At 39.2% G+C, this 14888-nt stretch overlaps 1 protein-coding gene and 1 long non-coding RNA gene across 12 annotated transcripts in view; one reads left to right on the top strand and one right to left on the bottom strand.

Moving 5' to 3' along the window:
* LOC102374542 (mitogen-activated protein kinase 10) overlaps nucleotides 1-14340 on the top strand; it is a 258167-nt gene extending 243827 nt beyond the window's left edge. For 10 of the 11 annotated variants that reach the window (XM_025197290.1, XM_025197289.1, XM_025197291.1 and 7 more), the window contains one exon: nucleotides 10714-10974. In XM_025197290.1, the coding sequence (XP_025053075.1) occupies nucleotides 10714-10856 (143 nt within the window). In that variant the 3' untranslated portion in view covers nucleotides 10857-10974. Of the gene's footprint in view, nucleotides 1-10708 lie in introns of all 11 variants that reach the window. The other variant, XM_025197293.1, reaches the window with a different exon arrangement.
* The window catches only part of LOC112549314, a 9871-nt gene continuing 5751 nt past the window's right edge, over nucleotides 10769-14888 (bottom strand). The window contains exons 3-4 of the long non-coding RNA XR_003092702.1: nucleotides 14350-14464; nucleotides 10769-10885 (exon numbers count right to left, since the gene is read on the bottom strand). This is a non-coding gene — a long non-coding RNA (uncharacterized LOC112549314). The remainder of the gene's footprint in view (nucleotides 10886-14349; nucleotides 14465-14888) is intronic.

Below are 14888 nucleotides of genomic sequence, written 5' to 3'. Positions count from 1 at the left end.
ATCCTTGAAATGTCTTCACAAAAAGCTCACCAGCAACATGAATACAAACAGTGCCTGTGCACACAAATGGGTACTTCTGAAAACTTTAATTTTGTAGGTAAACAAGATGCCCAGATTTGATTATTTTGTTCCTGTTAGAAAGCCTGTCAGCATGGAACACACTCCAAACCATTCTTACCTCAAAGCATCATTATTAAATGTAATGTCCACTCCTTCTGGATGATTTGTGTCTAACTGGCAGATATTTACTTTTGTTTCCTCTTGTGTTTACTGTTAGCATTGAGCATGTTCACCTCATTATACCAATGGCTAAATAAACTAACCTTTGATGATACTGTGATTCCACATTACTTAGCAACAGGACTAGGAAGAGCATGACAAAAGTGTGATAAGTTAATGCAGTACTGATTTGGCAATACTAGGGATTCAATAGTGTACCTTGATTATATTTTGATGAAGATGGTATGAAAGGCAATTCCATGTGTTCCTGCAGAGTAGCAAGCAAAGTACAATATATGCAGGTTTGACTTGTGGAATTATGGTACCATTACTGAACAATAAATCTGAAGGGCTGACGGGTGTTTGAATAAATCCATGTTTCTTCACATATCTGCTGTAGAGCAGTGCTTGCATACTGATTTAGATGCAAATAATACCAGAGTTACTGGTTTGGGGAAATAATGTGTAGAGGCTAGCTAAGGACTATCTTTACATTTAAAGAAAATTTAACTCTTTCCCCATTTAAAGAAAATTTAACTTTTTCCCTATTCCGGTTCCCTGTGAAAGGTTATATTTTTTTTTTTTTACTGTGAAAGGTTTTTTAAAATTATTTATTTGCAACCACTTTTTAGCACAGAGAATTGTAATCTTTTTATGTGTTTTTCTTTTACCATTTTCCTTTCAATTACATTTTTCATTTTTAGCCTCAAGCAATTATAGCAACTCTCTTTAAAACTGACTTGAGGAAAACTGTTTTCTGAAAGAATATATTCCCTGGTTTCCATGTATTTTTATGCTTCAGATGGTGTTTCCCCCCCTATTTAATGTAAATAAGAAATAAATGCATCGGTTGCTAACATAAAGAGAAAGGAAAGAGATAGCGGATGAAGGTGGAAAGCATGGGGAGAGGGGAAAGGAAAATATTTCTACTCTTATTTTTTTTTAATTTAGTACTGTTGCTGTGATGGTCCAAGAAATATGTGCGATTATGCAAAATTACCCACCAGAATTCTTGCCTCTTTTTTTTTTTTAATTGTACAACTCAAACACTACACGGGCTGAAGATTGAATGACAGCATTTGCCAAAGAAAATAGCCTTCATAGAGTAGTACCTGGTGAAAATTGTCCAGGTTAGATCACACAGTGTATAGTCAATGGTGAGGGTCTGACAATTGGTGTTTCCTAGCAAAGCTTATAGTGAACAAAAGCTGTGTGTTCTCTGGGTCCACTTAACAAATCAGTATATCTCCCTTGACTTAGCATTGACTAAGTATCCAGGCCTATGAATTCATTCAGTTCATGTAAGTAGTGATTTAAGGAGGAGGCTTACTTCAAACTACTGGCAGGTGTTAAAATATGAACCAAATGAAACTCAAATCTACATGGATTCTGTCTCCTTTGGTGCATGTGGTAAGCTAATCACTTTGTAGAAGGTTGGCACAAGATGTGTGCATCAAGTAAGTCCTATTTTTATATTTTTGTAGCGTAGCATGTGGAAATACTCTTAGTTTACAATAAGACTGGGGGTTGCTTTGCTGAGGAATTGATACACTGGGTTCCACATTTCTCAGGCCTCAATTCTTCATTCCAGGACAGATCCATTTGTGCATATAGGATGGAGTATAAGGTGCTTGTAGATCAACACAGATAGCCACTGGTATCTCTTAGTGCCTCAAAATCATGTTATTTTTTTTGGAAATGCAACTTTAAAAATGAAATACTGTATATAGATATAAGGTCCATGGCATATGTTGCATTTAAGACATAATTAACAGGTTAATCACGCCTTATGTAGTAACTTGGCCAAACATTAAAGTTAATTTAAGGCATGATAATATAGTTAACGAGCTACAAAGTTATTTCATGTATAATATGGAACAACTTTGTGGTTTGTTTGTATTATGCCTTAAATTAAATGTGTGGCTGACTGATGTTGGCCCAGGACAGATTCTGACATTTAGCTGAATGTCAAGATCCAGCATGGGATAGCTCCAGGGCCCAGGAAACAGGTGTCCTGGAAGATTGATTCTAGGGTCCCTGGGTACTGGGACCATTAAAACCCCATGTGCCACTAAGATGGATTTTAACTCAGGGTTTTAACTCAGCCCCATCTCACAGGGACCTAAGGATCAGGCTGCCATAGTCTGATCCTAGCTTCCTGGTGCACAGGGACCCTGGAATTGGGTTGTGGCAGCTGAGAGTCAGAGCTGAGTTATAACCATGTACTCTGCACAGCTAAGTGGCACATAGGGTTTTAAAAGTCCCAGTGTACTCAGGGATTCGACTACAGCAGCCTGATCCTGGGGTCCTCATGCCTGAGGCAAAGTTAAAAACTCAGCTGGGGTTTTGATAATCAGCTGATTGTTGGCTGGCATCAGGGATCTGCCAGGGGCCAGTTTCAGATCCCAGTTGGGTCCCTGGCCCCCAGTTAACTATTGACACCTGGGTTTATTCTGCTAGTGCAGGGAGAATCTGGGATCATGACAAGCAGGGCACAATAGGCCCTAATCCCATCCCAAAATTGCATGTCCTGCAATGTACACAGTTGCGATTGTTGGGATTGCAGTTTATGGTGCCTTAAACTGTCAGGAACCTAATATAAATGTAGAATTTTCGGCTTGGGCACACTGAAAGTCAAAAACATTATCTTTATGCATAAATTTGCAATCAGTCACAGGTTGCAGGCTTACTTTTTTAAATAGTCTTCCCCTGTCTGTGCTTTGGGATCAGTGAGCACTTCTGTCCTACAAATATATCCAGATGTTTTGTATATCACTGAAATGTTTGCATTTCAGAAAAAACCTACTTGCATTGTGTTTCCCTAGCAGACAGTTTACACCTGGGGACTGTTTGGCTGCTTTGCCGTGATCTTTCTCAAAGAACATATGCTCCTTAGAAGTGGCTGGAGAGTGACTGACAAATACAAGTAGTCTCTCTCTCTCTCAAAAAAAAAAAAGATAGTTTCCTACCGTTTGAATGATTTTGTTCCTTTCCTCATACATAAATGAAATCTTCTGACTCGTGTCAACCAGTAAATAAGCTGATATGCTTATGGCTAGCTGAGTCATGGCTAGCTATGAGTCTCAAGCCTGTGCTGAAGATGAGTAAACCTTTTCCCCCAGCCTGTACCCAGTTTGGCCAGGTGTATTTTGGCTGTAGCTGAAACCTAGCTCAAAAATTAGAAGTGGAAATTGCTTAATTGTTTATTGGGGTCTAAAAATTGTAATTCCAAAATACCTTCAATAATGTGCATACCCATGATTCTGGGTACGTATATGTACAGAATATTCACTGCCTTCAGCCCAACAGTGTTCGTCTCCCCTTTAAACACACCTGTGACTAATCTGTGGTACCACTGAAGCTGGAGTAGAGAACCAGTTCCCAGCTCCCCAGCTGTACCCAGCTCCCAGGCAGTCTCTCCTTTCTGCTAGAAATTTAGCAGTGTGAAGAACTTGGCCTTTGAGATTCAGTTTTAATTTGGTTCTAAGATGTAAAAATTGGTTCTTTATGTTTTAATTTGGTTCTTTTGCTTATGTGGGGAAAAACATGTTTTCCTTTGCAAAATCAGCAGCAATTGCATTTGCAGATGTTTGTTTCCCTATATGAATATGGGGTTTTGTGAGTATGAGGAGATTTGTTTATAGCTTAGAGTGTGTAGGCTTAGTGCAAATGTTGACTCTATATTTTTTTCCTTTGGGGAACTCATTTCTTTGCACCAGATGGCTCTACACTGTGAGATCTTCCCACCCTCCCTCCTAATATTTAAAAAATTCCCTCATTCCCATTCTTTGGCATGTGCACTTGAAGTATTTTGCCATTAACTCAGCACCAAAGTTGTTAAGCAATTTCATGAGATGTGAACTAGCCAATTCATTTTCTTTATTGATGGAGTCCAAGCCACATTTCCTGTTTTGCATCATCTACATCCTCAGTTTAATCTTTCTTTCAAATAAATGAAGCTGATTATGTTAATGAGAGAGCTCTCCAGAAGACCTTAGGCTAGCAGTCTTTCTTTTCTCCCTCTCTGCAATAAAATCCACCTATCAAACCGTTCAGGATTAGTGCTCCTTGGAAACTGTAGGTAGGGCATCTTTACACATGCTCTGGGCTAGGAAGGCATTTTAATTAGAGGGGCTCTAGAGTGCCACTCTAAATAAACCCGCCGCAGCATCTCATGAATTCAGTGTCCGATGCTCCAAAATGGCGGCGGGGATGCTATAACTAAAGCTCATCTGACAAGCTTTAGTTAAAGCGCCCCTGTTGCCATTTTCAAATATATGATGCGGAGCCTGCTGGATCATTATGCTGCAGCAGATTCAATCAAGTCTGCTCTGACAGGCATCCTGCACATGTATAGGCACCTGGACTATGAGGCAGTTCAGTCCTGACTATAAGGCAGTTTCCCTGGGGAATTATGGTATCATGAACCCTGGAAGCTCTCATTCCCCAGCAGCAGGGACCAGACAGAAAGGGTGCCTGAAAATGGTAATTTAAAAATTATTATTATCATTATCTTTGGTGATGGGGGGCCTGATACTAAAAGTTAGCCCAGTGCTGCCAGGAGTTTAGGTATGGTGCTGCCCTGCAGCCAGACAAACGTGCTGCTCAGGAGCACAGTAAACAAATTGGAAGGGGACCAGGCAGGTCCTGAAATTTTGGTTTTTTACAGGAATTCACTTAACATTCAACGGGTTAAATGACACTTTTTAACTTTGGCAAATTAATTCATTCTGATTTTAAAAAAAATGTACTTGGATTTTTTCCTGCCTGCAGTCTGCATCCCTCCCAACACACTGAAGCTACAACTGAGGGAGGGAAACCCAACTCATGAGGTGTCTTGTGTTCTTTTTTTCTTCTAGTAACAAATAAAAACCACATAAATGTCACTTACATTGCTGTGAAGCAAAGCCCTTTCTGCTTAGTCTGTGGCTTGCTTTTCTTCTTAATCTCCTCTTCTCTTTACATTAAATTTCTTCTGAAAATCCAAGCATGAAAAATATTTCTTGAAGTGCTGTAAGAGGGGACTCAAATAGAATGGTTTTAATGTATTGAATAAGGGAATCCTTTGTAGGTTCAAGGCACAGCAGACTCTATCCCACTCACGATAAGCTAAAATAAAGCACATGTCATTTTTAGTCATTCTCCTCCCCTTTCTTTTGCTACCTTAAATTCTATAGCTCTGTGAAAATCCTAGAATTTGGTAACTGCCTCCCCAAGCTACAGTGAAAATGTTCTAAAGGTTTTCATGCCATGAAACCTGAAATAGGTGATATGTTTTCCTGGTACATTCTAAACACTGACCCTTGAACTAAGCAGGGATAGGGGAATGTGAATTACAAGTAAGGAACTGTCACAGTATTTTCCTTACTTCTTTAATTTGATGCCTACAATATACAGCAGGGATGATATTTTAAGATCTAAAGTTTGCGAATAAGATACTTCTATTCTTATACCCACAAGTCTGTGGTGGTTACGTTGTGCATACAGCTCAGCATGCTAATAAAAAAACTTCTTAAGTAGAAAACTGCAAAGATTGTTAAGCAAAATGTGTTTCCATCCAACAAAACCTGAATGATTATGTAAACAAATCTGAATCTATTCACTAATGATTAACATAATGATTGGTCCACCGGCTTAGTAGTTCCACTCTTCACTTCATAACACTATTAACAAAGAGATAATAGGTGCTAGTTATATTGATGCTTGTTTGATTTGAGTTTTTGTGCAGAGATGGAGAATTGACCAGGCAGATATGATTTTCCCTTCATGCAAAAGATCAGTTCGTAAACAGAGGCCTACATTTGGGATTTTCTCTATCCCTGTGAGCAGAAACAATAATTGCTATAATAATAATAAGTGCATGTATGTGTGTGTGTGTGTGATCTCAAAGGTGAATTGGATTTCACCGTGAATCAAGGCAAAAGGAAATTTTTAATACTCTTGCGTATAATATGCTTATACACTCAGAAAACAATGATGCTTAAGTCTGATAGACTTTGATGTCTTCTTAGACTCAGGGCTAAAAAAAAATAGCAATTTCTGCTGCTAACCTTGTATCAGTTCTTTTCTTGCATCCTGTTCTATGGCCTCACATTCATATGTAAAAGAAAAGAAGAAAGGCTCAAATAGATGCTTCCAGTGGTGGCTGAAGGAATTTGAAGTCCACTCATTTCTAGACAGCTATGCAGCTCACTAGAAGGAAACAATTGGGAAACAACATTGGAGAAATCACTGTCTGGTTATAAACAGAATCTCTGGCTATGGAATGTGACACATTCCAGACTATGGAATGTGACATAGAGCCTCAGGCATAAAGTTTTCATATTCTAGGATGCAGCTTCGTAGAACTGTCCTGCAAGGACAGAAGACAATCAGATCTAGACAAACTGTGGTGCAAATTTAACATCTGCAACTGCTACAATCTTCCAGGTCAAGGAGTTTGCTGTAACACCAATAGGACCACCATTGGTTTTGTACCTCGGAGGCAACTGCTGTCCCTGTCAGTCATAGCACACTGTGTGACAGCAGCTGTTAACATGGCCAGATCTATGTTTTGCTCATAAATAAAGGGCTGCATGAAATGTTGTGTTTTGCAGGTGGGGATTGTTTTAGTTTTGTGTTTTGGGTACAGGCAATGGTTCATAATCACATTAGGAACCAAAAATTTGAGAATGAATATAAGGATATAGAAGTGTTGGAGAGTTGTAGCCATGATGGGTCAGGATGTGGATGATAGGTAAGGATTTTTTGGGGTTATATTTAATTGAACAATCTATATGGTTAGGAGGGCTCTTTGACAAGCTTTCTGATGTCAAGTAACAGTCCTCAGGTCTAGAGAAGGAGACACTGGCTGAACTATATAACAGAAAGAAGAATCCATGTAAATACAAACAGTCTCCTTGGAGAGGTGGAGGAGGGTTTTGAGCTTGAAGTGAAGAGGTCTGAACAGGTAGTATGATAGACTAGGCAGCTAGCTAATGGAAGAGTAAAAATATTCAAGAAGGGAGAGGAAATTTATTACCTGTAAAAATGCAGGGTGATTAGTAGCAGTGTTAGTTAGTGGTTTTATGGCTCATTACAACCTATCTGTATTCTGCTGAAACTTGAACTCAATGCTCAGTGGGTGCATCTATACAAGATGATTTACTGTGCATTAGCCTAGTCTACCACACAGTAAAGCATCAGTGTCAATTAGTGCACATTAAATTTGTCTAATGTGTCATTTGCTAGTACTAATACATACAAGTACTAGAAAAATGGCACTAATCTCCACAAGGTGGGGAGAGCTGTCCCATTTCTGAGTGCAGTTGCCTCCCAGGCACACAGATGTCCATGGTAGTGCAAAACCTGGCTGAGGACAGGATACATGGCTGAGACAGTTGCAGCTTCTCCAATATAATTATTTATAATTATTTACTTGATATTCATGCATATGTTTTGTTTTGGAATTCCGAAAATGTCTCCTCACTCCCTCACTCCCCATTTATAATTTGAATACCACAACTTAATTATGTGTTATTTTTTTATAAGTTATTCTTTTCACACAGTGCTACATTTCTTCCCTCTTAAAAGATGAAAGATGTCATGTAATTAAGTTATTTGCACAGGGGCCTATATGTCACATAAGTGACCTTTTTTGTACCGCTCATTGTTTTATATACATCTGTCATGCCATTTCTTACTTTTCTCTAAGGAAAGGATTCCTATTCTTATCGGTTTATTTGCATATGGAAGCCTTTCTTTTTCTCAGATCATTTCCTTTGCCAGTGTCTGAATGTCCAATTCCTGCTATGTCAGTTTGGATCAGAACTGAATAATCTATTATGGGGCATACCACCGATCTTATTCTTTTTCTTTTTAATATAATCCTTTTTAAAAATTTATTTTTAAGCACATTGAAGAAGAACAGATGTTTCCAGTGAACTAAAACACCTAGATATATCTGCTGGAAATGCTGCAATTCATTAAGCTATCACTATGTATGAATAGATCAGATTGCCCTTTCTAAACTGAACAATCTTGCTGTTCCCTACATTAGATTTAATCTGGTATCAGTTCCCTATCTCTGATACTTTGGAAAACTCCTGAAGGATCACCTTGTTTTATTTAACCTATTGTAAACAATTTTTGTTATTTCAAATTTGCTTTGCTCCTCCATTTCCTAAAAAAGTTAAGAAAATTATCCATACCCTCCTTCTTGTAAGCACAAAAACTGCTATTTCTTTGCAGTTGTGTTTTCCCCTCACTGGGTGTGTGTACATGAGACGTTTACTAATTACAGTTGCTTAATTAACTGTGCAGTAAATATCTTGGCATCAAAGCATACGCCCCATTTATGACAGAAAAAAACGAATTTACCCTGCAGTTAATTTAACTAACATCCTGCTGTGGACTAAAAAACTCTGTGTGCCCCAGTGTGTTGACCCCAGGAGTTCCCTGGGAGCTGTGGCTGCTCCACCCTGGCTCCTTGGGCTGTACCTGAATAAATTGCAGTTTATTATTCTGGAGTTAATTGCTCCCAGGTGCACATTCAAACAGCATGCCCAGGAGCAATAAACTACAGAGCAATAAGCTCCGCAGTTCATTCAGGCACAATAATACCGAGTGTAGATGTGTCCACCATTAACAAACATTGCATATATCCAGTGCACCAGATCCTCTCATGGAAATTATTATAGTGAAACTTGAATATAGCTATATACCAGACTCTATGATTACAGGAAAAAAATTAAAGACAGATGAACACATGTAGAAGAACATTTTACATTTTTCACCAAACAGCCACTTTTAGACATTGCTATTCTCATGCTCGAGGGAAAATTACAAAACACCTTCAAATGTTTGGGCTCCACAATTTAAGAAGGATGTGGAGACGCTTGACAGTCCAGAGGAGAGCCATGCGCCTGATCAGAGGACAGGATCATGAATTCCTGTAAAAAGGCCTTATGAAGAGAGACTGAGAGCAATGGGACTCCAGCCTGGAGAAGTGCAGGCTCATGGGTAACCTGGTGGCAGCCTGTAAGTACATCAGGGGTGTGCATCAGGATCTGGGGGAATGTCTGTTCACCAGAGCACCCCAAGGGATGACAGGGTCCGGTGCTCACAAACTCATGCAAGACAGTTTTAGGTTGGACATAAGGAAAAAGTTCTTTAACTGTACGAGCCCCCAAGTCCTAGAATAGGCTCCCTCCAAAGGTAGTGCAAGCACCTACTCTGGACTCCTTTAAGAAGAGTTTAGATGCTTATCCTTTGACCCTAGCTGACTTCCTACCCTTGGGGCAGGGGGCTGGACTTGACGCTCTCCCGAGGGCCCTTCCAGCCCTAATGTCTATGAAATTTATGTTGAGGTTGGGAACTAAGATTCATAGGATGACTGGACACCAAGGACTGAACACTGATATTGACTTTGACTCCAGATAATCCTTTTTTACACAATAAATGGCCCACTTCTCTTTTGAAAGGTCTTGATCTTCCACTAAACAAAGCATCACAGAATCATAGGAAAATATCACTAGCAGAAACCTAATGAGGTTATCTAATCCAGCCTGCTTGCTCAAAGAAGGCTCATCCCTTTCTAAACCATTCTTATCAAGTGTCCAATCTGGTCTTGAAAGCTTCCAAGAATAGAGATTCCACAGTTTCTCTCGGTAGCCTGTTCCAAAGACTGGCCACCCTCATAGTCAGAAAGTTCCTCCTATTCCCCAAACTAAATTGCCTTTGCTGAAGCCATTGCTCCTTTCTTACCATATGGTGATGGACAAAAGCCCATTTCCATTCTTTCTATAATTGCATTTTAGGTATTTGAAGACTGTTATCAAATACTGTCTCAATCTTCTCACCTCCAGACTATATCACCCTAGATCTTTCAAACTTCCCCCAGGCTCCTAATCATTCTTATTGCTCTGATATGGATTCTTTCCAACTGTGCACATCCTTATTTAAGTGTGGGGCACAAAACCAGACAGTGCTGAATAGAGTAGAAAAATAACTTCCCTTGATTTTTAAGTGACATTCTGTTAATGCAAAAGCCAAAAGACAGCTGTTGGGTTTTTTAGCAACAAGAGCACACCATGTGTGTTCTTGAAACATCAAGGTCCTTTTCTGCAGTGCTGAAGTTTAGTCAATCATTTCCCTCGTCTGCCTGTGTTTATGCAATAATCCCATCCCAAGGGCAGGACTTTGCATGTGTTGTTGAGTCTCATCAAGGTATCCTTTCTTGTGTGATTTGCCCTGGGAATTCCTCCCTTATCTAGTTTCACAGCACTGCAGACTCTTTTTAATTTTTCATTTTGTTTCCTTTTTTCTCAGACCTGAAGAAGAAAGCATTTCATTTTAAAGCCCTACAGATAACAGCTGGCTTATTTCCTATTGACTGACCACAGCTAAAAAGGTCCAAACACCTGTTGCCACAGAAAACGTGCTATTTGTTTTTATGCTGCAGGGAGTCCTTGGGTTTCAGGTTTAATCACGTTGGTGTTCATTTTCTTAGCACAGGTGCAGCAGTGAACAGCAGCGAAAGCCTCCCTCCATCCTCCTCTGTCAATGACATCTCCTCCATGTCCACCGACCAGACCCTGGCATCTGATACTGACAGCAGCTTGGAAGCTTCTGCAGGACCCCTTGGTTGTTGCAGGTGACTAGCCGCCTGCCTGCGAAACCCAACATTCTTCAGAAGATGATATAATTTAGGAGGAAAATAACAAGAATTAAAAGATGGAAAGAAAGAGAAATAAAATATAAAAGATTTAAATGAAACAATACTCTTTTCAGCCTGCTTCTCCTACAAAGTTATGTAATGCTCAAGTGTATATTTAACTTCTAGTTGCTGTGCTTTGGTCTTCTTCCAATGATGCTTACTGCAAGAAAAAAAATGGAATTAAAGAAGCCTTTTTTTTTCATAAAGTGTAAAATTAATGGCTGCAAAACCAGCAACCTGCAACTGTCCCTTTTCCACACTGGCATGACAAGGTGTGCAGTAGTCAGTCAATATTTATGTGTGTGTATCTAACTTTATTTCCTCTCTGCTTTATCAACTTCTGCCTAACTAGATAGTTATAGATACACACACACTGTTCTCAGCCTACGTACAGCACTTATACACAGAAACACAAAGGTAAGATCAACAGTATGTGCAGCTGTGTATCTATATACACACATGTTTATATGTACACAGTGTACACTTGAACTCAACGGCCCATTTCATCTGATCTACATGCATGCATCTGTAATATATTTTCAGTATATAATCTGTTCCATTTGTTCACTGATTAGTTTAAATCTTGTAAGATTTGTAGAAGTGAGAATAACAAAATCAAGCTGAAGATTCCTCAGACCCTTGAAGATACAGCACCCAAATTTCAGTTGACATCTCTTAATTTTTAAAGAACCCCAATGTGTACGGAGAATGTATGAAATGGAGCTTCACAAGAACACGTGCTTTCATTTTGGGTACTGACATTTATTGCTTTGATTTTTAGAGGAGAGATGCTGAGCCAAGACCAGGTTAAAAGGAAGCACTTCTGTCTTTGGGAGATGTTGAGGTTGAGGATGGAAGTGTTTCTCAAATAATTTAAGACTACAAGGATTTGCTTTAGCACAAAACTTCCCATAGTGATTGTGATGCAGTGAGTTTTGTTTTTTAGCTTACAGATTGGCTAATGATTATCCACTAGAATGTGTGTATGTTTGCTTTAGAGAATAAAGGGAAGATGGATAGGATCAGTCATGTAAGCATTTTTTTATTAGGCCCTCGGCAAGTCAGTATGACAAAGAAAGGACATTTGCAGCCTATTCACTTCATCTAGGTTTTATTTATTCATTTTTTATTATTGAAATGGAATTGATTTTTTTAAAATAATCTCCCATGCAGGAACTCCACTACTTGAAAAGCACTGACTCTCTAACTGATTCCAGCTATTTTTGTTCCTTGTGATGAATTATCTAATTCCCCCAAAATGCTTTAGAACTAGGCTATACATACCAGACCAGTAAAATGTATGACCAAACACTGACATATTTTAAAATTAAAGCAAAGCCTATTAACAGGCAGAAGGTGGGCTGAGAGCATAATAATCAGGGCTGTAGGCAGCTTTGCATATTTTGAAGATAATAATGAGTAAATATCAATTGGATGTTGACAGATAAGAACAGTTGGAACTTGCTGGGTTGAGTCTGGAATTTTGAAAGTATATAACACCACTTCAGGTGGTGGTAAGTAAAGAACAAGGTTTCCAGATGAAAAAGCAAGGAGAGTTTTAGGTGGAAGAGTTGTAATTGACTGAGTGGAAATTTAGTCAGGATTCTGGGCTTTAGATAGTTCCTTCTATCTAACTGTACCATGTAACGTGAAATTACATTGTTCATGGTTTTATGCCTCCTGTAAATAATAGGAAGAGCTAATCTGAACAGGTTAGTTTACATTTGGATGGTTTGCACCTCCCTTGAATATCATCTATTAATATCGGACGACTAACAAACCTGTAATACTTAAATTGGGAAAGCATATCTGCATATCAGGTGAGGTTTTGTTCAAGCAATAAAAATTCTCCTCAAGGAAGTAAAATTAGAATAAAGTTAAATAACTGTAACATAATCCCAGAGTAGGTATCTTAGAGCAGTCTGCAAGTAAAAAATAATTTTCCCCAGGTATATTTTTGGTGGCTTTTTTTCCCTCAATGAAATCTTATTTTCATATATTGAAAATAAAATTATGTAAAACACTTTCTAAACCTCAGAGCAGTAATTGTGAAAGCAATAACTATAAAACAGTGGAATAAAATACATTTAGCAATATTCTTTTAAAGCCATGAAACATCAAGTCCATGTTTAGCAATGTAATCCAAACCCAGCATCAGTTCAAAGCCAATGCTTATGAAAGTTTTTAAAGACAGTGTGGGTGACACAAAGGCAATAATAGTGAGGGTGATTTCTTAGCAATAATAAATGGTTATCAGGTCCAGGTTTCAACTGTCATACATTAACAAAAGTAAAACGCAGAAAATTAGTATCTACTTTTTAACTCTTCGATGAGTACCATTTTGGGTATCATCTCAACCAGACACAGACTGAGCCTCTTGGAGTGACAGATAATTAGATTCATGCAATTGCAAACACATTATAGATTTGGAGACTTAAATACCAGTCATAGCGTTTTGTTGCTAATGTTAATTGCTAGAAAGGCGGAAGCAATGAGGCATTCAAACAACAAAGTTATTTATGGCAAAGGAGAGGGGTTGTCAACTGGGGGTACACATACCCTGAGAGTACTTGAGAAGACTCTAACAGGTATGCACAGGTGGGTGGGGACGGAGCACCACCACACATGATCCCGTGCTGCTGCTGCTCCTGGCCAGGGGCTGGGGGCAAGGGAAGCTCACATGTGGTGATTGCCACCACTCCACGTTCAGCTGCTCCAGTCTGCCATCTCCCACCCACTCTGCATTTGGCTGTGCTCCCCCACTCCGTGTCTGGATACATGCCATCCCACCCTCTGCTCCGTGTCCAGCTGCCAGGGGTATATAGCTCTGCATCCAGCTGCTGGGGGTACATTGATCCAAAAAGGTTGAAAACCTGTGGAATAGGAGACTTTTGTGCTCCATCTTTTAAAACCAGCATAATTTATTTTAACTGTTCACTCCTCCATGGGTTTATGTTTATGTCCAGTCACCATATAAGATGTTCCAGTCGTTGGCACTATATGAATCTGAAGGGAAAAGGGAGGGTGAGGGGGAGGATGATTTCAATAGAGCTTGGTTTTAGCATTGCCTAGGTTTCATTGAAGTCATTCAACTTACATGGCTTACTGTGTGCTTTAGTCCTTTGTGGAACTGGGATGGATTTAAGCATATACTGGAATGTTTTTGCAGAAGTAGGCTCTAGGACAACAATTATTACATTGCTTTTAGACTTTAGATGTATCATTCTCCTTTATGAGCAGTTCTGCTCTCTGGGGAGATGCAAATCTGTCCATACTGGAAACCAGAACAAAGCCATCACCACATGAGCAATAGTAGTTGGTGGTTCTGCTCCTGTCAGAGCAGTACTGTTGCTCAGGATCTGGAAATTGGTGCTGTCAGTATGTCACCTATAGAAATACATGTACAAACAATAGTAACTAACACACAGTCTTACACAAGTCTTAGAAGTTCCAGGCATCTGTCTTTAAAGTCTTTTCTTCAATTATCTAGCCGGCATGAAATGATGAATGTGCTTATTCTTTTTCTTGCCGGTGTTCTTTCAAAACAATCTGTTTTTAATAAAACAAATGTTAATAAAAACCTTTCATTTGAGGTTCTCCAAGTGCTTTGCAGCTGTGAGTGGTAGTATCACAATTGTATAGATGCAGAAAATGAAAGATGTGGTAGCTTAGTATCAGATTTTTTTCGTGGTATTTAGGCACTTAAACAATCAGATAGTTACCTAGTGAGGTTTCTAAAAGTTCCTAGGTGCTTAGGTCTACTGAAACTAATAAGTGAGCCACCACAGACCTTTCTGTGAAGCATTTCAGGTGCCTGTCTTAGATGCCTAAATACCTCGACAAATCTTACCCTAAGCACCTGTAGGGTCTTCCACTTAAGGGTGAGTTCCGGGACAGCTTAGGAGCAATGATTTCCTATAGAGTGAATGGGGAGACTGAAAGACCTACCAAGAATGATCCAAATCACCAAGTC

Source organism: Alligator sinensis, unplaced genomic scaffold, assembly GCF_000455745.1.
Source record: "Alligator sinensis unplaced genomic scaffold, ASM45574v1 scaffold125_1, whole genome shotgun sequence".
NCBI classification, from domain to species: Eukaryota; Metazoa; Chordata; order Crocodylia; family Alligatoridae; genus Alligator; species Alligator sinensis.
The sequence above is the reverse complement of the archived record's forward strand: the minus strand, read 5'-3'. Positions and strand labels throughout refer to the sequence as shown.